Source organism: Spermophilus citellus, assembly GCF_964194105.1.
Source record: "Spermophilus citellus genome assembly, chromosome: 13".
Lineage (NCBI taxonomy): Eukaryota > Metazoa > Chordata > Mammalia > Rodentia > Sciuridae > Spermophilus > Spermophilus citellus.
In genome coordinates this window covers 9,394,619-9,422,475 of record NC_138193.1, presented here as the reverse complement: position 1 = coordinate 9,422,475, position 27,857 = coordinate 9,394,619, and the positions used below count along the sequence as shown (strand labels likewise).

Below are 27,857 nucleotides of genomic sequence, written 5' to 3'. Positions count from 1 at the left end.
TCCGCGCGTGTGGTGGATTCGGAGCTCCCGGGACCTTTCCTCCTGCGGAGCCGGGGTCGCCCGCTTCGCTAGTTTCCGCGTTCCCCGCACCGCGATTCCGCCGCCAGCTGGACACTCGGGGGAGCGAGGGGTCCGAGCCCGCGCGTCTCCTGCAGCGGCGCTCTCCCCTGAGGGGGCTCTTCTCAGCGGCTGCTGCAGAGACATGAGAGGCGGCGCCTGGCCTGGGCAACGGGAGACGGACTCCGGGCCGGCCAGTTAGGGGACTTAGCTGACGGCCGCCCACGCCCTCCCGGGGCCGCTGCTCTGCCTGCGGTGGCGGCATGTTCCCGCGGAGGCCGCCGGCCGGCCTGGCCGCCTGGCTAGCGGGGGCGCGGGGCGGGGGCCTGCTGGGCTTGCTGGCCAATCAGTGCCGCTTCGTGACGGGCCTGCGTGTGCGGCGCACGCAGCAGATCGCGCAGCTCTACGGCCGCCTCTACTCCGAGAGCTCGCGCTGCGTCCTGCTCGGACGCCTCTGGCGCCGGCTGCGCGGCCGCCCGGGCCATGCCTCTGCTTTGATGGCGGCGCTCGCCGGAGTCTTCGTGTGGGACGAGGAGAGGATCCAGGAGGAGGAGCTGCAGAGGTGGGCCTTGCAGCGAGTCGCCCCTGTGCTTGGGGTGGGGTGGCCCGGGCGGGAGGTGCGGACCTGCGACCCTCGGGGTCCCGTTTACCCCGTGCTCCTGTGAGTAGCGGTGCAGCAGACTGGAGCAGATTTAGCAATTCACCTTGCTGCCCGTGTGTTTCTGCGGTTTGTTGCGTTAGAAGCAAGAACTGGAAGTGTGTGTTTTTCTAGGAGGGGGACTTTGGATGGGTAGTATGACCCTGAAGACAACCTTAGGAGTACAGGGGTAGCTCAGTGCTGGAGCACCTGCTTGGCAAGCGCGAGGTCTGCGCTGGATTCCCAGCCCTAGAGATAAAGAAAAGAAAAACCACATTGTAAAAGTGAATACAGAAGGCGTGCAGGCCCTTCTTCACGAAATCTTAACGTTCCCAGAAAAAAAATGCAAATTCAAAACGACTTTAAACTCGACCTGAGGCTGTATTTCTGCATTTACAAAATGACTGCCATCCAAATGGGACTCAAGCCTTGGGAGAAGTGCCCCGAGAGAGCTCTGTCATTGTGACTCCCGTCTGAAAGGAATTTAGAGGCTGGGAGGGATTTTGCCCTGCTTGCACAAACCAATAACCCAGACGTTTTATCCTGTAAGAATTAAGTGAGATTTTTGCTACTTGAGAACTTTGGGTATCATTAAGGTCAGAAGTCATGCTGTCATTAAAACTTCTGGGTGAAAATCCAATATCCTTGATTGTATTTGCTACTCTGTAGTTCTAAATCTCAGATTTTATGTAATCTAAAGATTTGTTTTAGGGCTGGGGTTATGGCTCAGTGGCAGAGCACTTGCCTCATACATGTGGGGTACTGGGTTCGATCCTTAGCACCACATAAAAATAAATAAAATAAAGATACTGTGTTCATGTATAACTAAAAACATTTTTTAAAAAAGGTTTGTTTTAGCGCTTGAATTATAGTGTCTCTTTATTTACTTTATTTATTTTTTCCCCACTGTTACTGGAGTTTAAACCCAGGGCCTCATGCATGCTAGACAATCACTCTACCACTGAACTACATCCCCAGCTACTCTTTTTTGTTGTTGTTGGTGGTGGTGGTTTTTGTTTTGAGATAGGGTCTCTCTAAGTTGCCAAGACTGGCCCTGAACTTGTGATCCTCCTGCTTCAGCCTTGTCAGGAGCTGGGATTAAGGCATGTGCCACCAAGTCTGGCTTGGATTTTCATTTTTTGACAGATATTTTTAGACTGTGTCCTCTACATAAGCAGTCTTTTAAATTCTAAAACTGTGATTTCAGGAACCAGGGACAGTTCCCTCCTCCTCATAGATCCCACAGAGTATCTTTATTCTAGATATTTCTTGAACAGGGAGACCACCTGTTATTCCACATTTTTGGTTAGATTGAAAATGGAAATACAGCAGTAAAGTTTGTACCATGGCCTGTGTGGGAAGTGTAATACCCAGATGCCAGGCAGCTATTTGTGCAACACTGAATTGTGGGTAAATGCAAGTCTATCTTAAGAACTGGGAATGCTTTTCCTAGCAGGAAGGATGACTTTTATAATGCAATTTAAAATCAGAACCACAGGGCTGAGGGTGTAGCTCAGTGGTAGAGCCCTTGCCTAGCATGTACAGGGCCCTGGATTCCATCCCCAGAGCTGTTAAACAACCCTCCTCCAAAACAAACAATAACAACAACAACAACAACAACAAAAACACTAAAATCATAACTGCACATAGCCCCGTTCAAAAAAATTAAAGAATCAAAGCATGATAGCAATTTTGCCTAGTTCCTGTTAGCATTCTTTTGCTATTTGGATATTTGTGCTAATCTTGCAAGAAATAAAAAAAATGAGAAGAAAATTGCCAATTAACTGTTTAATTTTCTTTTTTCCTTTTTTTTTTTTTTTTTTTTTTGGTACTGGGGATTGAACTCAGGGGCACTGAGCCACATCCCAGCCGTATTTTGTATTGTATTTTATTTAGAGACAGGGTCTCATTGAGTTGCTTAGTGCCTTGCCCTTGCTGAGGCTGACTTTGTACTCACAATCCTCTTGTCTCAGCCTCCTGAAATTATAGGTGTGTGCTATCTTGCCAGGCCCTGATTCTATTTTTTTTTTTTTTTGGAGGGGGGCGGGTACTAAGGATTGAACCCAAGGGTGCTCAACTACTGAGCCACTTCCCCTCAGCCCCCCCCCCCCCTTTTTTTTTTTGGTACTGGATCAAATCCAGGGCCTTGTGCATGCAAGCCAAGCACTGTACCAACTGAGCTATATCCCCAGCCCCCTCCTTTTAATATCAATTTTCAGTTGTGCTGGGGTTGTAGCTCAGTGGCAAACACTTGCCTAGAATGTGTGAGGCACAGGGTTTGATTCTCAGCACCACAAAGAAGTAAATAAATAATTAATTAAAGGTCTATCAACAACTAAAACATATTAAAAATTTTTCAGTTGTAATTGGACATAATACCTTTAATAAATTAATTTATTTATTTTTATGTGGTGCTGAGGACCGAACTCAGGGCCTTGCATGTGCTTAGCCAGAGCTCTACCATTGAGCCACAACCCCAGCCCATCCCCAGCTCTTTTTATATTTTATTTAGAGACAGGTTCTCACTGAGTTAAGTGCCTCGCTAAGTTGCTGGGGCTGGCTTTGAATTTTCAATCCTCCTGCCTTAGCCTCCTGAGCCCCTGGGATTACAGATATGCGCCACCTTGCCCAGCGGCCCTCATTCTATTTTTTTTATTACTGTTATTTTAGTTGTCAACTAATCTTTTATTTAATTAAATTATTTATATGCAGTGCTGAGGATTGAACCCAGGGCATCACACATTCCAGGCAGGCGTTCTACTACTGAGCCACAACTCCAGCTCTTCATTCTATTTTTGATGAATTTCCTGTGTTCCATACTGGTGACCCTTGAAAAGAAAATCCTCAGGTGGATCTGTTCAGGAAGGAGGAGAAAGGGTTAGTTGGTACAAAAGGGAGGGAAGGAATTTGGGGCGCTGGGAGTTGAACAGTGTTGGGGTTTAGTGGTAGATGACATTGTTTGGATTACTTAATGTACTTTTATGGGTGATACATCCTGGAGCTCTGGATGGCAGTTCTCCCATTTAGGGGAGCTGGAATGGAAAACAATTTAAGAAATGGATGTATTGAACATTCAGGTAATAAGTCAGTCCCACTCTGACCATGAGATTGGGCCAGTTGCTGACCCAGGTGTTCATCCTGTTTCCTGCTCTTCAGTCAGTCTCTGAAACCGGGATCTGTTGAAACACTCTTGGTTCTAATCCAGCTCCCAAAGAGGGATTGCTTAGGGTTAGTCTGCTTTGCAGTTCAGGAGTTTAGGTGAAGTCCAGTCAGACCACTTCTTTTTTGTTTGTTTGGGTGCTGGGAATTGAACCATCACTCTCCACTGGGCAGTACCCCAGTCTACAGAGCACTTGGGAGCTGCCTTTTGTTTTGGTCTTCCTCCAGTTACTACCATATTTAACACTTCATTGCCTTTGTTTTTGTTGTGGGGTTATTGGGAATAGAATCCAGGGAGGTTTCTTTACCACTGAGCTACATCTCCTCACGCCACGCCCTTTACATTTAAAAAATTTTTTTAAAATTCTGAGATAGGATCTTGTTAAGTTGCTTAGAGTCTAAATTGCTGAGCTGGCCTTGGATTTGTGATCCTGCTGCCTCAACCTCCTGAGTTGGGGGATTATAGGTGTACACCACCAGCCTGGCTAAATACTTCATTGTCTAGTTCATGCTTGGATTTTGCTTTTCTTTTCTTTTTTTAGTTGTAGATGGACACAATACCTTTATTTTATTTGTTTGTTTTTATGTGGTGCTAAGGATTGAATCCACTGCCTCACGCATGCTAGGCAAGCACTCTACCACTGAGCCACAACCCTCTCCTGGATTTTGCTTTTCTTATTAAAATTTGATCAAGTTGTTAATCTTGATCAAGGTTTGTTACCTTGATAGGGAGACAGATTATATATTATTGATTGTAGAATGGTTCCTTCTGTCTCAGTTCTAATAGCTTATAATGTTTACATTTTTATTGAATAAAATGTGGATACAGTCTAACTTTTTTGCTTGATGTTTAGGTATTGTATTTGCTTTAGAATAAGTACTGCTGAGGTTGTTTCACCTAGCTTAGAACATTTGGATTTTATTTGTTTTAGTGAGGTGGTTGAGAGATATTGGGTAGTTTCCAGAATGGAACACAGTTGTCTCAGGTCAGGTACAATTCTTTCATTGTTAATGGAAGAAGAGAATGATTGTCCAGTAACCCCTAAATTACAGCCTTTGTCTCTCCTGTGTTGTTTCTGTACCCACTTGTCTTGAAGTAAACTAATTCTGACCCTTCCATCTTGGTTACACAGGGAAGTGTGCAAAATATATCTTTTAGAACCCGAGCTTTAGATTGGCATGTTTTTCTTACGTGTGTTTCTTTCCCGAATAAAAATAATTTTTCTTTCTATTCTTTTGTGTATGAGAACATTTTACCAAGTAAGAAATTGAACTTATTTAGCAAAGAAGTAACCTGTACAAAGTGATTTTGACTTGCTTCTGGGGCCTCATGTAGAAATCAGATCTTTTTAATCCTTGCTCTAGTGTTCTTATCTAATTAGTTTCAATTAAACAAACAAAATAATTTTGCTCACTATTCTTGGTGTTAGCTGGCATTCTGTGAGCCCAGGGCAAATTTTCTGGAAGAATACAGTAGTAATTTTTTATGGCTTTGAAACAGTTAAAAAAAAATTACAGGAACAAAAAGAGGAAGGATATTAAGAAATATGAAAATTAGGGGAAAATTTTCCATTGACCTTATCTTTTTTTTTTTTTTTTGTAACGCTTCATTGCTCTATAAACTTGAGTAAAATAAAATAATTGCCAGTAAGGTTTCAAAGGGAAATTGGCCATTTTCCCAATTCTGTGCTTTAGCCCTAAAACGGAATACATTCACGTTTTCTGTATGTTATTAACTGGATGAATGATCAGTGTGAACTTTCTGGCTTACAGGAACATACACACATATATATATAGTTTTCATTCTTTTAGCATTAACTAGTTTATGTCCTTTATTTCAAGATGTGTCCCAAATCAGTTGAAAATCCCTCCCTTTAATAGTAAGTTTGTAATGTGAAGGAAGAGATGATGTGAGGCGAAGGTTGTCTTGTTGAAATTCCTAATTGTCTGATGGATACATTTGAATCATTTTAGAGACTATCTTGCCTCATGCAGAGGACAGGACCCTGAGTCAAGCATTTGTATACTTACTTAGTTTTCATTGAAAGTCTTTAGTTGCCACTGCTTTCATTCCAGCCTTCCTCAAATATTCAGGTGATTTTCCTTTGGAGAAAGGGAAGCATAGACCATCTTTTCTTGATCCTTTGACTAATCTGCTGGTTTTGTAACTATTTGGGGAATAATCTCTTTTGTCCTTTTCTGTCCTTATTAATTTAAGTCTCTTAGATAGGAAGGTTTAGAAGCCTATCTTACCCAAACAGGATTTGGCACAGCAGGCTAAAGAGATACGTGGTGAGAGGGTTTATCATTTTCCACTTAGTACATATAACAGCGTTTGTGCTCCTCTGTTAATTATGTCTGTCCAATTTAGAAGGTGGGACCCTTCAAGAACTTTTACACCTGCCTACAGAAGATTGTATGGTCACATACATTTCCATCACAGCAGTCTTTCTCCAGCATTTGTATTATGCTGTTCAAAGAATGAATGTCAGCTGGGTGCGCTGGGCACACTTGTACATCTCCCGCAGTCCCAGCTACTCAGAGGGCTGAGGTCGGAGGATTGCTTGAGCACAGGAGTTTGGGGCCAGCTTGGATAACTGAGTGAGACCTCATTTTAAAAAATGACAATAAAGTAAATAAAAAAGAACATCAGCTGGGCACAGTGGCAGGAGGATCAAGTTCAAGGTTAGCCTGGGCAGTTTTGCAGAACCCTGTCTCAAAATTTAAAAAAGGACCGGGAATGTAGTTCAGGCCTCTGGATTCAATTTCCAGTACCTGGGGTGGGTGGGCGGAGGAATGTCTTGTTTTCATAAGACAGTTTCATCCCTCTTCAGGTGGACTTAGTCTCAAATTTAATCAATTTACATGGAATTTTAATTATATAGGAGAACCTGATTAAGTAGTATAGATTAGAAGCTCTATACCACCTTGCATCTTAAAAGGCCATTGCTTACTTCTGGGCATGATGGCACAGGCCTGTAGTCCCAGTTACTGGAGAGGCTGAGGCAAGAGGATTTCTTGAACCTAGAAGTTAGGAACATAGTAAGATGCTATCTAAAGGCGGGGGGGAAGCTGGACTTAGTGGCTCATACTTATAATCCCAGCAAATTGGGAGGCGAGCCAGGAGGATGGCAAATTAGAGATCAGCTAGGGCAATTTAGTGAGACCCTGTCTAGGCAAAAAGGGGGCTTGGGATGCCACTCAGTGGTAAAGTACCCCTGAGTTCAATCCTAGTAGTGCTCCCCCAAGTATATATAAATATATGTATGTGTATATACATACACACATATCTATGTGTATATACACAGATATTGCCTACAGTCATTAATTTTCTTAAAACCTTTCTAGGTACATAATTCTTTTATGAGCCCCTGAGATTGTTTGTTGTTTTAATTTTTTTTTAGTTGTAGATGGACACAATATCTTTGTTTTATTTACTTATTTTTATGTGGTGCTGAGGATTGAACCTAGTGCCTTACACATGCTAGGCAAGTGCTCTATCACTGAGCCATAAGCCCAGCCTGAGCCCCTGATGTTTTGATAAAATATTCCACCAATGGAAACAGATCTTGTCTTCTTTATTAAGTGATAAGAGTGACATTTAGGAGTGGTGCTTAATTATTATTGAAAAATGTTATTAACTGGTGCCATGTGATGTCTAAATTGTTCTCTGAGCAAATCAGGCTTGTGGTTTTGCCTTGCTTTTGCTTTCTCTTCTGCAATATCTACCAGAAGGTTTCTTTCCTATTTCTGTACTTGGACATTTGCAATGCCAGTCTTTAATCTTATTTTGCATTTTTCCTCCCCTGGTACAGGGGATGGAACCCAGGAGCACTCTACTACTGAGCTGCATCGCCAGCTGTTTTTATTTTTTTGAGACAGCGTCTTGTTAAGTTGCCCAGACTGGCCTCAAACTTGCCTCAAGATTTCAACTTTTTATTTATACATACATACCAGGGATTGGACACTGGGTACTTAACCACTGAGCCACATCCCCAGTCCTTTTTATTATTTATTTATTTCTAAAATATTTTTAAGTTGTCGATATACCTTCTCTTTCTTTCTTTCTTTCTTTCTTTCTTTCTTTCTTTCTTTCTTTCTTTCTTTATATGTGGTGTTGAGAATCGAACCCAGTGCCTCACACATGTCAGGCAAGCTCTGTTCCACTGAGCCATAATCCCAGCCCTTATTTTTTATTTTGAGATAGGATATCTCTCAGTTGCTTTGGGTTTCACTAAGTTGCTGAGAATGGCCTCAAACTTGCAATCCTCCTGCCTCCGCCATTGGGATTATAAGTGTGTGCCACTACGCGAAGCTCAACTTTTAATTTAAATTGAGAAGTTGGTTTTTTTTTTTTTTTTTTTTGGTACTGGGGATTGAACCCAGGGTTGCTTAACCACTGAGCCACATCTCTAGCCCATTTTATTTTATTTTTTAAATTTAGAGACATGGTCTTACTAAGTTGCTTAGGGCCTCACTAAATTGCCTAGTCTGGCTTTGAACTTCTGATCCTCCTCCTCAGTTGCTGGGATTACAGGCGTGCACCATCAAGCCTGGCAGCTTGAAAAGTTTTTTCAAATAGTAAAATAATTTTCTTCAGAACATCAGTATAAATTGTACTGGGTTCAATTTATGTCATGGATTCTTCGTTGTAAATAAACAAACTGATCTTGTTTAACTTAAACCAAAAGGAATTCATTAGTGGATTCCTTGTCAGGTTGTTCAGAACAGTGACAAGAAGGCCAGAAAGTACAAGTTGATCAGAACAACCAAGGCTTGCTCCAGGAATCATCTCCTTAGATGTTGGTGTTGCTGGTGATTTTCCCCTAGATTGGTTGCACTGCTGGATCTCCTCAAGATTACTAAGAATAATCTCCAAAAGATCTTGTGCCTTTGGGTTATTTCCTCAAGATCCAAAGCCCTAGAAGTCTTTAATTAACCTCACTTAAATTAGGAGCTGCCCTTAAACTGCTAGGGGCTAGAAATGGAGGGATTTCAGACAGTCAGAAATGACAAATACTGCTGAACGTGGTGGCACATACTGTAATCCCCTGTAATCGCAGCTGCTTGGCCACTGAGACAGGAGGATCACAAGTTCAGAGTCAGTCTCAGTAAATTAACAAGGCTCTAAACAAGACCCGGTCTCAAAATAAAAAAAAAGGGACTGTGGCTCAGTGGATAAGTGTTCCTGGGTTCTGTCCCTGGGTTCAATCCTTGGTACCCTGCCCACTGGCCCCACCTCCCTCCCCCCAAAAAAAGATAATAGCTAAGTCCAAAGTTTAAAATTAAGTGAATTGGAATTTTAAGAAATAATGTCCAACTGGGTGTGGTGGTCCATGCCTGTAATCCTAGGACTTGGGAGGTGGAGGCAGGACAATCACAAGTTCAAGGCCAATCTCAGCATTTTATGAGACCCTCAGCTACTTAGTGATACTCTCTCTCCCAAAAAACAAACAAACAAACAAAAAACCAACAACAACAGAGGTATAGCCCAGTGGTAATGCACCCCTGTGTTCAATTTCCAGTACCAAAAGGAAAGAAAGAAAGAAGAAAAGAAATGGACTCAGCATTACTTTGGATTGCTCTAAGTTTTAATCTTGGATTGTCAGTAATTTTTGGCTTTTAAAGCAATTTATTACAGACATGGTGTGCATGCTTGTAATCCCAGCTGCTTGGGAGACTGAGGCAAGAGGATTGTGAGTTTGAGGCCACTGTGGGCAACATAGTGAGATCCCGCTTCAAAATCCCCCCCCAAGCTATATTAATGTAATTTTTATTAGTGAGATCTACTTCTGTCTTTTCTTCATTTACTTAATTTATTCAGTAAGCATTTGTTGAATGTTTATTATTTACAAAGTAGATGCTAGGAGCTGGAACTACAGTTAGGAAAAAGATTCCTTACCCTTAGGAAATTCATAGTTTTATCAACAAGGTGATATAAAGATAGATTAACTATAGTGCAATGTGATATTGTCTCTATAGGGGAATAAAAAGTAAACGTATATGGGGCTGGGGTTATGACTCAGTGGTAGAGCGCTTGCCTGGCACTTTTGAGGCACTGGGTTGGACCCTCAGCGCTTTATAAAAATAAATAAATAAAATGAAGGCATTAAAAACAAAAGTAAATTTATATGGTTAATTCTGCCTTAAAATTACCCTTCAGCCTTGTTTCATTTGATACTTGGGAGAGGAATGGAAGGTCATTTCAGTGTATCAGTGTTTGAGGTCTTCCTCAGTCTGAATCACACCAATTTTTCTTTCCTGTCCGTGATTTGCTTAAAATACTAGCAAAACTTTTTTAAAATATTATTATAGGGCTGGGGATGTGGCTCAAGCGGTAGCGCGCTCGCCTGGCATGCATGCAGCCCAGGTTCGATCCTCAGCACCACATACAAACAAAGATGTTGTGTCTGCCGAAAACTAAAAAATAAATATTAAAAAATTCTCTCTTAAAAAAATTATTATTATAAAGTGGCTCAGATACATAAAAAGTGTTAAAAAATAAAACAAATGTTACATTTAAGAAACAAAATATCATAGATACCACAAATTATCTTCTGTACTTTTTTCTAACATACTCTCCTTTTTCCGCTAGATGTAACCATTGTCTTAGTTTGCTGTGTGTCATCCCCATCTTTGTCCTTATGTGTATAAATTGTACATGTGTATATGCCTCTAGGGAAAATACATTGATTCATAGCGTGATATCTGGTACTGTTGTGTATATTTTAGAAATGTAAGCAGTCCTGGACAAAATACTGACAAACCAAGCCTCCTAACATATAAAAAGGATTGTAGTCATGAACAAGTAGGATTTATCCAAGCAAAGAAGAAAGGACAAAAGCCACATGGTCATCTGAATAGATGTAGCAAAAGCATTTGACAAATCCAACCTCACTTCAGGATTTAAAAAAACAGAATCCCTTTTCAGCCTGGGAATAGAAGGGAGTATCCTCAAACTGATAAAGGGCATCAGTAAAAACTAGCCAGCAGCAAGTTGATGGTGGGAAGGTGGGGAACAAGACCTGTGCTAGCCTTTCTTTTCAACAGAGTGCTACAGGAGAGTGTTACAGGCTGTAGCCATGGAAATTAGGCAAGAGAAGGAGAAAGCAGGCATCCCGACTGGAAAGGAAGCACTAAAACTATTTGCAGCTTATATTTTAAAAAATGTTTTTACTTTTTTTTCTTATGTGATTTTATGTGTAGAAAATACTAAAGAATCCACAAAAAACTGTTAAAGCTAATAGACTATGACAGCTAATAAGTTTGCAGGATATAAGATCTGTACACAAAAATCACATTTTTTTTTTAAGAGAGTGAGAGAGGAGAGAGAGAGAGAGAGAGAATTTTTTTTTTTTATATTTATTTTCTAGTTCTCCCCGGAAAACATCTTTGTTTGTATGTGGTGCTGAGGATCGAACCCGGGCCGCATGCATGCCAGGCGAGCGCGCTACCGCTTGAGCCACATCCCCAGCCCCAAAAATCACATTTAAAAATATATATATTTTTAGTTGTAGTTGGATACATACCTTTATTTTATTTATCCATTTTTATGTGGTGCTGAGGATCGAACCCATCACCTCACATGTGCTAGGTGAGCTCTATACCGCCAAGCCACAACTCTAGCTCCCCCAAATCACATTTTTATACATTGTTCAGAGGAGCAATCTGAAAATGAAAGTAAGAAAATTCCATTTACAACAGTTTCAAAAAGAAAATATTTAGGAATAAATTTAACAAAAGAAACATAAGGCTTTTACAATGAAAACTATAAAACATCCTTGGAAGAAATTTTATAAAGACATAAAATAGATTGGTCACAGTGGTGTACACCTATAATCCAACCATTTGCTCTGGAGGCTGGGACAGAAGGATTGGTTGAGCCCAGGAGTTCAAGGCCCGCGTGGGCAATATAGCAAGAGCCTTCTCAAAAAGAAAAAGAAAAAAGAAAAAACATGAATAAGTGGAAAGACAGCCTGTATTCATGGATATTATTAAGATGGAATTACTATCCCGAATCAGTCTACATGTTCAGTATAGTTCTTATCAAAATTGTAGTTGGATATTTTACAGAAATTGGCAAGCCAGTTATACTCATGGAAATGAAAGGGACTCAGAATAACTTAAACACTTTTGAAGGAGAAGAGCAAAATTTGGGGGACTCACTCTCCTGACTTCAAAACTTCAGAGCTACTACAATGAAGACACTGTGGTACTGGTATTAGGATAGACATGTAGAGTGTTGGAATAAAATTGAAAGTTCAGAAATGAACCTTTATATTTTTGGTCAGTTGGTTCAACAAGGGTATCAAGACAGGTCAATGGGGAAAGAAGTAGGGCTGGGCTAACTGAAGAGGCATATGCAAGAAAATGAATTTAGACCCCTGCCTTATGCCGTACACAAAAATTAACTCAAATGGATCGAATACCATAATGTAAGCTAAAATTTTAAAACTCTTAGATGAAAATTTAGGCATCAGTCTTTGTGATGTTGGAGTAGGCAGTGATTTCTTGGATGTAATACCAAAACATTAGTAATCAAAGAAAAAACAAGTTAGACTTCATAAAAATTAAAAACCTTTATCATCAAAAGATACAAGAAAGTTAAGATGATCCACAGGAAGAAAGAAAATATTTATATTTATTATGATAAGGTATTAGTGTCCACCTGTAAGCCGAGTGGTTTGAGAGTCCGAGGCAGGAAGTTTGCAAGTTTGTCAGCCTCAGCAACCTACTGAGGCCCTGTTTCAAAAAATAAAAAGGTACTAAAAAAAAAAAAAAAAGACAATCTGATAAAACAGAGAATTTCAATAGAGGTATTTCTCCATGGAATGCACAAGTGGCCAGTGAGCTTATGAAAAGGTAACCAACATCATTAGTCATTAGCAATTGTATCAGTTCAAACCACACTGAGATATCACTTCATGCCCACCAGTATGGCTGGAATAAAAAAAAAAAAAGGATGATAATAAATGTTGGCAAGGGTGTGGAGCAGTTGGGATCTTCATACAATAGTGGTAGGAATCTAAAGTGGTGCAGCTGCTGTGGAAATAGTTTGGCAGCTCCTCAAAAAGTGAAGCATTGAGTTACCATGACTTAGCACATTCACTCCTAGGAATCTTCCCAAGAGAATTAAAAACATGTTTATACAAAAACTTAAACATAAATGTTCTTAGCAGCATTATTTGTAATAGCCAGAAGGTAGAAACCAAGTTTCTATTACCTGATAAACAAAAGGTGATATATTCCTATGATGGAACATTATTTAATCATAAAAGGAATAAAGTACACTTTCATGGATGAAACTTGAAAATATGCCAAGAGAAAGAAGCCAGATACAAAAACCCATTATTATGTGACCTCATTTATTTGAAATGCCCAGAATAAGCAAATCCGTACAGAAAGTGAAGGGAGGCAGGAATGGGAAGGGACTGGTGATGGTACAGTTTCTTTTGGCTGATGGAAATGTTCTGCACTTAGATAGTGGTGATGCCTTTTGTAAAGGTCCCAAATGACATTTCACAATCATGGACTTTATTTATTTATTTAGTTTGTACTGGGGATTGAGCCTGTGGGCACTTAACCACTGAGCCACATCACTTTTTTTTTGGACAAGCTCTCTCTCAGTTGCTGAGAATCTTGTGAAGTTTCTGGGGCTGGCCTTGAATTTACAATCCTCCTGCCTCAGCCTCCCAAGTCACTGGGATTACAGTGAGTGCCACCACTCCCAGCTGTAGTCAAAGACTTTAATAGCGGATGTTGAAGGTTAATAATGTACTAGGTCTTAAGCACTTTATATATAAATTTGTTGATAATCTTTATTCCCAATCTTGAGGTAGGTACTATTCTTGCCATTTTATATAAGTAGAAGTGGGTACTGATTAAATACTATGTTATTTGGGTTAATGAGTGGCATCCAGCCCAGGAGCTGATTTTTTTATTCACCACACTATACTGTATTAAACCCACACCATTCCTTTGCAGGTCTCTTTGTGGACATTTCATTTCACAGGGCTGACTGACCACCTGCACCGGATCTGTTTTTGTTTTTTGCAGATCCATTAATGAGATGAAACGGTTGGAGGAAGTCTCAAATGTATTTCAGAGCTCAGGAGTCGAGCGCCACCCTCCAGAATCAAAATCCCAAACAGAAGGGAATGAAGAGTTGAAGGACAAGGAACAGCCATGGGAGATGGTGATGGATAAGAAGCACTTCAAACTGTGGCGGCGCCCAATTGAAGGCAGCCATCTTTACCAGTACCGAGGTGAGCTGGGCATGCTGCCTTTGAAGTGTGTGCCTGGGTGCCCAGGTGCTTGGGACTTGGGGCCTCATGTTTTTCTAAACTATTCTGTTCTGGTGGTTTCTCAGGAAATTTACCATGGCTTTCTGTTGGTGGTTTTCCTCTCCCGGTGTCTTCCTTGACACATGGCATCTTTGGCTTTGCTGCCCCCGCCTTGCTTCTACTTTCTGAAGCTGCCTTCAGGAGCTCTCAGTAGTCTAGAATTGAAATGCTGGTAGTGATAGGAATGGGGCCAGGAGCTCAGCAAGCATCCTTTATTCTTTCTTGTCATTCTAGTTTTTGGAACCTACACAGATGTGACACCCCGGCAGTTCTTCAATGTTCAGGTGAGTTAATTTTTTGCTGTGGATTTCAGAGCTTCCTAACAAGCCATTTACTACTGTCCCCATGAATGATTTCTTTGATTTGATGATGTTGGATTTGGGGTATCCATCTGTGTCTGTGCTTCTTGTTCCTTGGCATATAGCATCTGGGGGAACATTTGACTTGTAATTTCTCTATCTGTCCTGTGAGGGTGGGACTGATTTTTGCCTAAAGCCCACCCACCCTCAGACTGTTTGAGAAGATCAAATAGAAGGGTTGATTAAGATATTCTAATATTTCACAAGCCTTTATTGTTTTTTTTTTTTTTTAGAATTTTTTTTTAAGAGAGAGTGAGAAGAAAGAGAGAGAGAGAGAGAGAATTTTCAACATTTATTTATTTATTTATTTTTAGTTCTCGGCGGACACAACATCTTTGTTGGTATGTGGTGCTGAGGATCGAACCCGGGCCGCACGCATGCCAGGCGAGCGCGCTACCGCTTGAGCCACATCCCCAGCCCTATTGTTTTTTTCCTAAACACTTTGAGGGCAAATTAAACATATCATGGTCCTCTGTCCCTAAATTCTTTAGTGAGTATTTCCTGAAACTAGACATATTCTTCTAACTAACCATGTCAGTAAATTCAGCATTGGTGCAGCATACTTCAATGTAATCTGTGTTTGTATTTTGGTTTTATCAGTTGACCCAATCATGTCCATTCAGTATAGATCCAGTTAGGATTCCATTTAGTTGTTAGGTGTCTTTAACTTCCTTTAATCTGAAATAGTCTCGTGAATATATTTACTTAATAAAAATAAAGAATATGTTCAAGGACTGCTTTTATCCTTGGGTGTTCAAACAGAAGAGTTCTACATAGGTATTTTCACTTGTTTTGCCAGACCAGTTGCTAGTTTGTTGATTATAATACCCCCTGTTCATATGCAAGTGCATTTTCTCCTAAGCACTGAATTTTGTCAGTTTGTATTGCATTTTTGTTAGTTTGGATATGTCTGTCTTTGAAATTTCTTAGTTACTAGTGATGCCAGAAATTAAAAAAAAAAATGCTACTTTGGTTTTCTTTGTGTGAGGTGTCTATTCATACTGAGAGTTTTTGTCTGTTTAAACCTGTTTAGAATTCTTCCCTTCATGTTTCTGTCACTGCATATACTATATTTTCCCCAGACATGTCTGTTACAATATTTTTTTTTTCTTATATTTTTCTGGGGCTTGCCTTTTAAGATTCCCTTTCACACACGTGAAAGGACTTCGGAAGACTATGTACTAACCAGAGCCGTGCCTCCCATGCTTAGGCCCCATCAGTTAAGTCTGTGTTTTATAATAGGGCCCTTGGGTCAGAGGTCCAGTCCAGGCATCTGGAGAGGCCGTCTGCATTTTTGCTTTGGATTGTCTTGGGTCTTCATGGTCTTGTCTTTCACAGCTGGACACAGAGTACAGGAAGAAGTGGGATGCCCTAGTGATCAAGCTGGAGGTGATCGAGAGGGACGTGGTCAGTGGTTCTGAGGTTCTCCACTGGGTAACCCATTTTCCTGTGAGTATTTTCCTTCTGGTTTTACTTCTGTCAAATCTGCGGGGTACCAAGTGCTAATCCTACCCCTCCCTTCTTTAGTACCCAATGTACTCTCGGGATTACGTGTATGTTCGGCGATACAGTGTGGATCAGGAGAACAATGTGATGGTGTTGGTGTCACGGTATGTATGGCTGCTGTGGCCCTTGGCAAGTTCTTCAGCCGCGAGTGTTGCTTGTGTAGACCTGTAAGCCTGCCCTTAGTGCCCTGGCGAGTCTCCTGCAGGCTTACCAGGGACAGCCAGTGTCCTGCCCTCCCAGCTGAAAGAGGAGGGGCTGTGACTGGCTAGGAAAATGGAAGGGATGCAAGCTTTTAATTAAACATTTCTTCAGTTCCTTACTGTTGGTAATTAAAGGGGAAGATAGTTGATTTGACATGGCCTGGTGAGCTGCATGCTGTTTATTTCAGGCTCCTCAGGGCCTGGCCTTGGCTGCGCTCCCTGGGGTCTGTGGATAGGCGTCACTGACCTGTTTTCCTTCGCTCCCCCTCCAGTGCTGTGCAGCACCCCAGCGTGCCGGAGTCTCCAGAGTTCGTCAGGGTCAGATCCTATGAATCCCAGATGGTCATCCGCCCCCACAAGTCATTTGATGAGGTGAGTTTCACTTTGACCAAGAGACCCTGCGTCATGGCTTTGGGATGTTCTCGAGGAGTGCCTAGAGTCTGCACTGGGGGTAGAGGCTGAGTGAGTTATTGGGGGCAGTGGTTCTTAGACCTGGCATCTGTCACATTGGCTGGAGGCTTCCTGTTTGTTTTCTCCCAGGGATTGAACTCAGGGGCCCTTAACCACTGAGCCACATCCCCAGGTCTTTTTATTTTTTATTTTGAGACAGGGTTTTGTGAGTTGCAGAGACTGCCTTTGAATTTGTGGTCTTCTGTCTCAGCCTCCTGAGCGGCTGGGATTACAGGCCAGCTGGAGACATCTTTTTCTTTTGGTATTGTGGATTGAACCCAGGGGTGGGGGTGCTTAACCACTGAGACATATCCCCAGCCCCCGCCCCCTTTAAATTTTATTTATATGCAGTGCTAAGAATCAAACCCAGGGTCTCATACATGCTAGGCAAGTACTCTACCACTGAGTCACAACCCCAGCCCCCTATATTTCTGTATTTCATGTAGAGACAGAGTCTCACTGAGTTGCTCACTGAGTTGCTCACTAAGTTACTGAGGCTGGCTTTGAACTCGTGATCCTCCTGCCTCAGCCTCCCCAGCCACTGGGATTCCAGGCTGTGCCACCATGCCTGGACCAGCTGGAGCTTTTAAAATACATTGCTGGGGGCTGGGGATGTGGCTCAGTGGTAGAGCGCTTGCCAGGCATTCACAAGGCCCTAGGTTCAATTCCAAGCACCACAAAAAAAATAAAATACGTTGCTGGGCCCTAGCCTCAGACCTGATTCAGCAGGTCCGAGGTGTGGCTTGAAAGTTCACTTTTTTTTTTTAATTTGGCTTTATAAACAAGAGATTCATTTCTCATAGTTCTAGAGCCTGGGAAATCCAAGATCAAGGCACCAACAGATCCAGTGTCTGGTGGGAGCCCATTGGTAATTTACATTTTTTAGAAGTTCTTAGGTGAGTCTCAGGCTGTTTGTCTGGGGACCGTATTTTGGGACCCCTTGCTATAGGGCCGTATACCTGGAAAATCCGTAAAGACAGAGTAGTGATGACGTGGCTCCTGGCAGCTTTTGTCAGGGCCAAGAGCGAGTCTTCTGAAAGCATTTGACACTGTTGGGCAAAACACACACGCCCTTCTGGATTTCTCCTTTCTTATCTGTAAAACGGAGATTTAGACTATTGCTCACTGTCTCTCTTTACAATTCTGTAACTTTTATCAGGAAAGAGTATTTTCTTTAGCTTAGTGAGCTCCCCTCCCACAAAAAAAAAAAAAAAAAAGCTTAATCTGTTGAGTGTACCTGTTAGTGACAGTGGTTCTGTTTTTAGTTCTGTTTTACTTCATAATGGCTTTGTGTCTCCCTGTTGCTTTGTGTGGTTTAGAGGGCATGGACTAGTCATCAAGTTGTTTATTATTTTTATTTTAAAAAATTATTCAAATTTGTTATATATGATAGCAGAATGCATTTCAATTCATATTACACATATATAGCACAATTTTTCATGTCTGTGGTTGTACACAATGTAGAGTCACACCATTCATGTCTTTATACATGTACTTAGAGTAATAATGTCCGTCTCATTCCACTGCTTTTCCTATCCCCATGCCCCCTCCCTTGCCCTCTCTCCCCTTTGCCCTATCTAGAATTCGTCTAATCTTCCCATGTCCCCCTCCCAATCCCTGTTACAAATCAGCATCCTTATATCAGAGAAAACATCAGCATTTGGTTTTGGGGATTGCTTGACTTCACTTAGCATTATATTCTCCAACTCCATCCATTTACCTGGAAATGCCATGATTTTATTCTCTTTTAATGCTGAGTAATATTCCATTGTGTGTATATTTACCAAGTTGTTCTATTTTTACCACCTGCAGTAGGCCTTTGGCTATGACAGATGGTGGCTGACCTCAGTCAATATGTTTGTTTTTTCCTGGGGGATCTGTGTGTTTTCCTCTATACTATTTATAGAGTGGTATTCTCCCACAGATCACCACCCATTAGTGGGAGACATAATTAATTTAGGGGATTATGATCAGTTTTTTAAAAAGAAAAAGTAGAAAATGAGTGTCAGCATATTTCATGGAACTTGTCTAGTTACCCAAGTATGTATAGTATGTGCGTGAGACACAGAACGAGTTGTAGTTAAAAATATTTGAAAGTCACTTTCTTTAGAAGACAGAAAAGCAGTGAGGCTGCTGTTGATGGCTAGTTACCCCAGGACAGGGAGACTGGCTCAGCTGGGAACCATGTGGGGAGGAGATCTGCACCTTGCTTTATTCCTTTTAAATTGCTTTTGAAATTTGAATCATGACTTTGTGCTATCTGTGTGGGGGGGAAAAAAAAGGCTTGAGTTCCAGCATTGCTGCCTTTAGAAATGATGACTGCAAAATAGCTGAGGCAGAGTTGGCACGTGGCACAGTGTGGCCTCCAGTAGGCACCCAGTAAATATTCTAGCTGTATTGGGAGAATAGTGCGAATTATTGTGTATGTGTGCATAGTGTTGAAGGTTGAACCCAGGGCCCCTCTACTACTTAGTTACATTCCCAGCACTTTTCTTAGTGTAGTTTTTAATTTTTAATTTTGAAACAAGTCTTACTGAGTTCTTGAGGCTGGCCTGGAATTTGAATTCTCCTGCCTCTGCCTTCCTAGTAGCTGGGATTATAGGCAGGTGCTGCTGTCCCTGGCTTGAGTCAAGTCAATTTTGGATGGGGGGAGGGGGTACCGGGAATTGAACTCGGGGGCACTTGACCACTGAGCCACATCCCCATCCCTAATTTGTAGTTTTGTGTTTTGTTTAGAGATAGAGCTTCACTAGATTGCTTAGTACCTCGCTTTTTTTTTTTTTTTGCTGAGGCTGGCTTTGAACTCGTGATCCTCCTGCCTCAACCTCCCAAGCCGCTGGGATTATAGGCGTGTACCACTGCACCTGGCTTGAGTTGATCTTTGTAAAAATGGCAGATGATAGTAGAGGAGTCTAGGAGGGGCACTGGAGACAGAGACATGATTCGAGCAAAGACAGTGATAGAAATGAGCCCTTGTGTGCTCAGAGGCCAGGGAGCACAGGTTGATCACAGGTATCGGTAAGTCAGAGGGCATTTGGAAACCAGGCAGCTGAAGTGGCTTTGCACATGGAAAGTAGGTCCTTTGGCCAAGGTTGGACATTTTGTTTGTCTTATATTTTAAATTTTTTAAAATATTTTTTTAGTTGTAGATGGACACAGGCCTTATTTATTTGTTTTTATGTGGTGCAGAGGATCGAACCCAGTGCCTTACATGTGTCAGGCAAGTGCTCTTTCACTGAGCCACAACCCAGCCGCTTGTCTTACTTTTTGTAATGGAAAATTGGAAGTGCGTAACACACATCCTATGTACCTGTCCCCAACTTCGACAGTTACCAGCTCATGGCCAGGCTTGTTGGTTTGTTTTTTTCCCTTCACTGTGGGGATTGACTGCTGGGCAAGTGCTGTACCACTGAGCTCCACCCCACTCCCAGACTGTAACCTTCCTATGTCCTTTTCCACTCCGTTAGTTATTTTGAAGTATATTCTAAATTTATTATTAGAAGAGCCTAATTCTTTTTGTGTGTGTGTGTGTGTGTGTGGTGTGCTGGGGAGTGAACCCAGGGCCTCGTGCATGCAAGGCAAGCACTCTACCAACTCAGCTATATCCCCAGCCCGAGCCTAATTCTTGTGTAGATATTTTGGTAATTTCAAAAGGGATTTTTTTCCCATTTTTTTAAATTTCAAAAAGGGATTCTTGAAAACATAACTTGTGTTATAATCATGCATAAAACAATTGACAGAAATCCCTAATACCAAACCATTTTAAGTCTAAATCAGTGTTTAAATTTTCCTGATTGTGAACTATTTTGCTATTGGAATCAGAATTTGAATAAGATCAGGTGTTGACATTTGTCCCTGCTGCCTTTTGTGTCTCTTTATATCAGTTAGATAGTCTTTCCTGGATACTGGTAGTTAGGTCTGGAGGCTTGAGCGATTCAGGTTGGTAGGTTATTTTGGGCAGGATCATTTTAATTGGGAGGCAGATAATGTCTGCTTTGCAATTTCTTTGTGAACCTGTAAGTTGTTAATGATTATCCATTGTGTCATTAGAGGTTACTGAATACTGATATTGTAGTTCTTTCCTACTTCCTTTCTTTATTGGGTGGAATACTTCATAGGCACAGTTCCTCATCAATTGCTTGGTTTCCTATAGTTCACATAGGAAAGGGAGATAGGAGAAATACTTGTTTTCTTTATTTATTAGTTTTCAAAATAAAACAAGTTTGTTCTGTCAATTAGACATCCTCAAAGACAAGGTTCTGTTTCTTTTTTTTTTTAATTTTTATTTTATTATTTAGTTTTAAGTAGACGCAATATCTTTATTTTGTATTTATGTGGATCTAACCTAGTGCCTCAAGCATGCTAGGCGAGAACTCTACCACAGAGCCACAATCCCAGCCCTCTGTTTCTTAAGGAAGTGTCATTTTTTTTTTTTTTAAAGAGAGAGTGAGAGAGGAGAGAGAGAGAGAATTTTTAATATTTATTTTTAGTTCTCGGCGGACACAACATCTTTGTTGGTATGTGGTGCTGAGGATCGAACCCGGGCCGCACGCATGCCAGGCGAGCGTGCTACCGCTTGAGCCACATCCCCAGCCCAGGAAGTGTCATTTTTGAAACACAAATTTAAATGTACTAGGTTAGTTTTTATACATTACAGTTATTCTTACTGATGATCATATTAATGATCTTATTAATCCTGGTTTTGGGTAATGGGGGCTTCTTGTTGGCTTCAGGACCTTAGGAGCTTTCTAGTATTAAAAGATGTTCCAGGATCATGTTTTATATTTTTAGCTCTAAACCTAGAAATTAGAGTTCTGGTTCCTTTAGTGGAAAATGGCCTTTTAATACCACAGCTTGGCTCACAGCTGCAGGGTCATTTATTGGTTTTAGGCCATTTTATTTGTTTGTATTTTATTTAGAGACAGGGTCTCACTTAGTTGCTTAGTGCCTTGCTTTTGCTGAGGCTGGCTTTGAACTTGTGATCCTTGGGCCTCCTCCTCTGGAGCTGCTGGGATTACAGACATGCACCACAGTGCCTGCCTCCCCAGCTCTTTTTATTTTATTTTAAGACAGGGTCTTGCTGAGTTGCCTAGGCTTACCTTGAACTTGGGATCTTCCTGCCTCAACCTTCTGAGTAGCTGGGATCACAAGCTTGCATCACAGCCCCCAGAGACTCCCCCACAGGTTCTTTATTTACTTTGGATTTTTAGTATTGCTCTGAAAATTTTAGTTTTAATAAATGAGAAATATTTGTGTTCAAAGTCAGATCTATAAATAATAAGCAAAGTGATTTAGATTTCCCCCATCCCCCCACCCCGTTCTTCCTTCCCCACAGTAACCATGGCATTTTTGGCTTCATTTTGATAATGTCAGTAGCAGTGGAAGAAAGTCCAGGTCTCTTGACGTCCCCATCCAAGTGTTTTGTGGGTGGAATAATTTGAAGTCTTAAGCTTGTGCTGATTCATGCTGTCCCCTCGCCAGCCCTTCTGGGGGCTTCTGTCGCTGTTCCTGTTTACAGCCTTTGCCTCCCTTCCCTCTGCACCGCAGTGTCTTTTCAGCACCTTTCTCTCTGTGAGTCAGAGACTGGAGCAGATCGTTTCCTCTGCAGCACCTCACACACGGCCAGACATATAGCAGACAAAGTACAGATGGAAAAGTGCTCTCTTTTACTCCTTCAGGTGGAATGTAATCAGTCTAGGCTTCTCAGGGTCAGGCACTTCAGATTTTCTTAATAATTGCACGTCCTTTGCTGTATTAGTGTGAAGGCTGAGCCAGAGAGACAGTGGGTGTGTGATTTCAGTGGTCCGAATTCTCAGTTTTCTCACTGAGCAGGAGGGTGACGTTGGGCAACATTACTTTAAGCTTTTTTTGCTTGATTTCCTCATGTAAAATGGGGGATAGTTGAACCTACAATGTAGGATTGTTGAGAGAAATTGCAGCAGTTCCTGGCCCACAGTAAGTTATTGTATAGTTGTTTGCTATTATTACCAGTAGGAGGTGCAGGTGAAGATGAAGGTCTTGAAGCTGAAACATAGCCCTATATTTGAAGAACTCATAGGACTCAGCATTTAATTGTTTTCTCAGCTGATTTTATGACAATGATGTAATAAGTCTGCACAGGCGGTGATAACAGAGACAAGAATGGTCTGCGGACTCCGAGGCCTCCTTCTCCAGCAGGGAGTGCAGGAGTGTAGGAGTGTGTGCGCCTTGCTTCTGTGTGGGAAGGCCCTGCGGAGCTCAGCATCCACAGGTTTTATTGGGAGCTGGTCTCATGGCACCTTCTACTTAGTGAATACCATCATTCCAGACCCCCAGGAAGAAAACCTGCTTGGCATAAGTCACAACGGTTTACATTGTCTGGGCACAGGGAGCCCCCTTACCAATGGGACTAGGACACCCTAGGAGCCATGCTTGCTAGAGGTCACCCTGTAGGCAGGCCTTGCTGTGAACAGTTGGTCTCAGGCATCAGGTGAGCTCTGTTCTTCACAGGTTAAAATGGTGGCACTCCTTACTCCAGAATGGGCATGGCTGTTGGTGATGCTGGGTGTGGAGGCTGTGGTGTGTGCTCAGGTGCCCTCATCTTTGCCCTGTTTCTTTTCCAGAATGGCTTTGACTACTTGCTGACATACAGTGACAATCCCCAGACTGTGTTTCCTCGCTACTGTGTTAGCTGGATGGTTTCCAGCGGTGAGTGGAGATGTGTGTCAGGGCTGGGAACTGGGGTGAACATTTTGTTTTTCTCTGTCTTCTTAATGGCAGCACTGAATCTCTGTAATCCCTGCTACAGAGATTCAGTGCCCTTCCCAGTTCATTCTGGTCTCCAGGTGGGATTGTAAGAATGAGAATTACAGGGTCTCAGAAAGGAACTTGTACTCAGAGGAGACTTTTTATTATTTATTTATTTATTTATTTATTTTTTAAATAAAGAGTCACATACGCAGATCTTGAAGATAAAGCTGGGGTCAGGTAGAGCACTGCTCTCAGATGGGGAAACAGGTCTAAAGCATTACACCAGCAATCTTTATTATTTTTTTAAGAGAGAGAGAGAGAGAGAGAGAGAATTTTTAATATTTATTTTTAGTTTTCGGCAGACACAACATCTTTGTTTGTATGTGGTGCTGAGGATAGAACCCGGGCCGCACGCATGCCATGCGAGCACGCTACTCCTTGAGCCACATCCCCAGCCCCGAGACTTTTTATTTTAATTTTTTTTTTAGTACTGGGGATTGAACCCAGGGGCACTTAATCAGTGAGCCACAATCACAACCTTTTTTTTTTTTTTTTTTTTTTTTAATGAGACAGGGTCTCACTAAGTTGCTGAGGCTAGCTTTGAACTTGGAATTCTCCTGCCCAGCTTCCGGAGTTGATAGGATTGAAGGCATGTGCCACTGCATCTGGCCAGAGGAGAGTTTCTAAAACATATGCTTCAATGTCTTAAATATAGACTGTGTACTTTAATGTATTTAATTTTTTTTTTTTTTTTTTTTTTTTTTGCAGCTGGGGATTGTACTCAGGGGCACTCAGCCACTGAGCCACATCCCTACCCTCCTTTTTTTTGTATTTTATTTAGAGATGGTCTCACTCAGTTGCTTAGTGCCTTGCTTTTTGCTGAATGGCTTTGAATTCCTGATCCTCCTGCCTCAGCCTCCTGAGCCGCTGGGATTGTAGGCATACACCACCACACCAGGCTTAAATTTTTTCTTTAGTAGTGTTGAAAACTCTTAAGATCTGGCCTAGAAAATATGATTTTGGGCAGTCACCTAGGGAAAGGGCCACCACCCGTGTAAGAGAGGCTGCACATCACAGCTGTAATTTCACCTTCCCCTTCTAACGTCGTGTCTCAGAAAGCATCCTCGTGATTGTTTTCTATAGGCATTTGCTTATTCCTTGGGGGAAATGGAGAGAAGATTGAGTGTTTCTGTTTGACATTTATCTAAGTTAAATTGGCAGTTATTTTGACATGCCACTGATGTGTATTTTAATCACCTCAAAGAGCCTTTTGGGATTTCAGTGGCCTGATCACTGCCCCTTCTGCAAGGATCGTAGGTTGTGGGTGTTTTTGCAGTCCGTGCAGAGGGAACACCTTCTGGTGGCAGCTGTCACTTGTAGTTTGCCACTCAGGCTGCCTTGGTATGAGGAAGAGCAGCTCCCCACCACCAAAGAGGGGGCCGTGCAGCTTTGAGTCTTTTGTTGGTTTCTGGTCGTCTTAACTAGACCCCCGTCTCCCTCAGGCATGCCGGATTTCCTGGAGAAGCTGCACACGGCCACTCTAAAAGCCAAGAACATGGAAATCAAAGTGAAGGACTATATCCCGGCAAAGCCTCTGGAGATGAGCAGCGAGGCCAAGGCCACCGCCCAGTCATCGGAGCGGAAGAATGAGGGCAGTTGTAGCCCTGCTAGGATCGAGTATGCCTAAAGGGCCTTAGGAGAAGATGGGACAGGTCCTTCCAGCCCTGTCTTGGTCCCTCCCTCTGCCACAGAATGGGGAAGAGCCATGGAGGCATGTGCGTAACCATCAGTGCAAGATCATTCAAGGACTAGTGTCTGATTTCCTTCCGAGCCCTGTGCTGCTCTTGATCAGAGAGGAAGCGGGATCCATGGAGGCGCTGCCATGTTCTCAGGCTGACCAGTTTGAAATTCAGTATTTGACTGAGCTGATCTGGAACAAGCCTCTCACCTCAGGTTGGAAGTGGACGACTCCATTGGCTTCCCCTGAATGGTTCCTTGCTGACATTCCACATCCCGCCATGGGTTTTGCAGTGCTGGAATTTCCTCCAGTTCTGAAGGTCACCTGGAAAGTTTGGGTGGCCAGTTATTTCTTCAGGAGGGTCACTGGGAGTGCTCTTGGTAACAGTCTTGGTGTGAATGGGTGTAAACAGCTCTTGGCCGTGTTAAGTGCCTTGTCCTCACCTTGCTTTTATCTTTAGGGGCATGAAGTTTGTACCAAGAAATTCTCTCCCTGCAAAATACTTCCCTTGGCTCACTCACCTGACCCCAGACATTTTCATGGGAACTGGCCAGCTCCATGCTCGTGTGCTGTAGTCACCGAATCCTTTCCTCTTCCCAGACTTCGCTGGGAGCACTGGAGATGAGTTTCTGTATCATCAGTGTTTTGACAGGGTCAGTAGAAAGGCTCAAACATCACATTTAAATTTATTTTATTTTTTTTTTAACTTTATGTCAAAAAGGAGTTGGGGGTGTTTTCTCCATAGTAACACAGTATAGAAAACAGTTCTTTGGTTCAGGCATTATTTTCCTCACCCGAGGTTTGACTTGTCCTCCTCAGAAGGCAGAGGAGGGGGCTGGGCCGCCCCCTTGGAGTGCTCAGCACTTAGACCAGCTGCTGTCTAGACAAGCAGGTGTAATCTTGTCCCAGATACTAATATGATAGGGATGTGGTGTATGTGATCCTCTTGTTCCTCTAAAAAGTTTTTCCTCCTCTCTCGAGAGCTGAAATGAAGGCAAACCGTACCATTTAATAAGGTCACAGCCACATGGTATCTGCTTGGTCTTGGTTTTGCCAATGGTTCTGTCACAGTGTGTTGGGAGAATAGGGATCAAATTTTTAAAATCCTCCTCCCTCCTTTCTTTTCTGGAGTTCAAATGGCTAAATTTTTACCTTTTTTCCTGCTTGCTACCCTGTTGTGTTGGAAAGGGTCTCTAAACCTGGAACTAACCTAAACCCCTCCTGACCTTCTTGTTGCCTGTCCAGTTTTGTGCCAAGAAAGTAACTGTCCCCGTTCATGTCTCCTGAGTCACTGGCAGAGCAGAGAGGTCCTGGGTGGTCCCAGCATCTTTGCATTGAGGATTTCTTTCCTTCCCCAGAGGAGCCAGGGAAGAGTCCCTGGGTTATTAACGTCCGAACTTAGTGCCTGCCAGTGTGAGTGGGTGTGTGTGAGGGAGCGTACCTGTGTGCGTGTGCACAGGTGCTAAGCAGCTGTGGTTGCCCCATATTCTGATTTAACAGCAGTTTGACTCTGTAGAGTTACTTATGTCATTGTAATGAATTCACTCCTAACTGTGACATTTTTATCAAATGTGTGAATAAATACATAAAGATTGGTACAAAGGAATGTTTGTCTCTGAATGGACTGTGGCAGGAAAGCCTGCATGTTGGGCTTGTCCTTCTTTCCACATCACAGAGCTGTGAACTGACCCCAGGAGCTGACCTGGGAAGCAGCAGGGCTTAGTCTTAACTGTCCGGTTGTGGCTGGCTACACCTGCCCTTTGTAGGTGATCAGCCTAGCAGTTGAGCACAACCTCCCCTGCCATGTCGTGTGTTGGGGCTTTGCAGAGGGTGGAACTTGGGATGGTCTTAAGTGCGAGGCTGAGTTGAGGACAGTCCAGGAACTTTGGTGGAGGCCTGCTGGAAAGTGGGTTGGCATGTAGGCAGCTGGTTCTGCCAGAACCCAGCTTTGTTCCAGGAGGATCAATATGTTTTTGAAAGCTTTGAGCACAGCATGAATTTGGGGTTTATGTGTGTTTCTCCCGTGGGAAAATCCAGGAGGACAGGCACAAGCATCCCACCTGTCTGGCTAGAGCTGCGGCTGCGCAGGCACAAATGAGGCACATGCTCCACCCATGTCTCACCCCCCTGGGGTTGCACAGAGAACCCTGTGGCCTCATCTCACAATTGCAAGCTGAAGTCCTCCTGTGGTCACCTGGCCCTGGCCCTCACAACTTCTTGTCCTCACTGCTTTGAGGCACCTTTGCATTTTTCCTTTCTTTCCCTTTATCCCTCCTCTTCTGTTTTCTTGCACAGTGGCAGGTGGGAGCCGGGTGGCAGGCTGAGACCTTCTGCAAGCAACCTGCAAGTTCCTTTCAAGGCGAATGCTTTATTTGTATATTTTATTTATTATAAGCCCTAGAGGTTTTTTTTTCTTTTCTTTTTTTTTTTTTTTTTTGGTACCGGGATTAAGTCCAGGGGTGCTTAACCACTGAGACAAACCCCCAGCCCTTTTTTATATTTTATGTAGAGACAGGGTCTGGCTGAGTTGCTGGGGCCTCACTTTTGCTGGGGCTGGCTTTGAACTTGGGATCCTCTGGCCTCAGTCTTCTGAGCCACTGGGATCACATGCATCTGCCAACCCTCCTGGCTCCTATAGGCTTTTTATGTGGTCTTGAATAGTGCAGGGACTTGGGAACA

General features: G+C 42.6%; 1 protein-coding gene across 1 annotated transcript; it reads left to right on the top strand.

Moving 5' to 3' along the window:
* Positions 1-26,784, top strand: STARD7 (StAR related lipid transfer domain containing 7). Its single transcript, XM_081265509.1, has 8 exons — positions 1-619; positions 13,910-14,118; positions 14,431-14,480; positions 15,894-16,004; positions 16,083-16,165; positions 16,534-16,633; positions 23,314-23,398; positions 24,943-26,784. Exons 1-8 carry the CDS (start codon positions 321-323, stop codon positions 25,125-25,127), a joined length of 1,122 nt encoding a protein of 373 aa, XP_081121635.1. The 5' UTR covers positions 1-320; the 3' UTR covers positions 25,128-26,784.
* Positions 26,785-27,857: the final 1,073 nt, after the last annotated feature.

Bases quoted from the DNA above. Each gene is read 5' to 3' on its own strand.
- STARD7 (XM_081265509.1), top strand. From the start codon at position 321: ATGTTCCCGCGGAGGCCGCCGGCCGGCCTGGCCGCCTGGCTAGCGGGG. The intron at 620-13,909 runs GTGGGCCTTGCA...TGTTTTTTGCAG, and splicing joins CAGGAGGAGGAGCTGCAGAG to ATCCATTAATGAGATGAAAC. The intron at 14,481-15,893 runs GTGAGTTAATTT...TGTCTTTCACAG, and splicing joins GGCAGTTCTTCAATGTTCAG to CTGGACACAGAGTACAGGAA.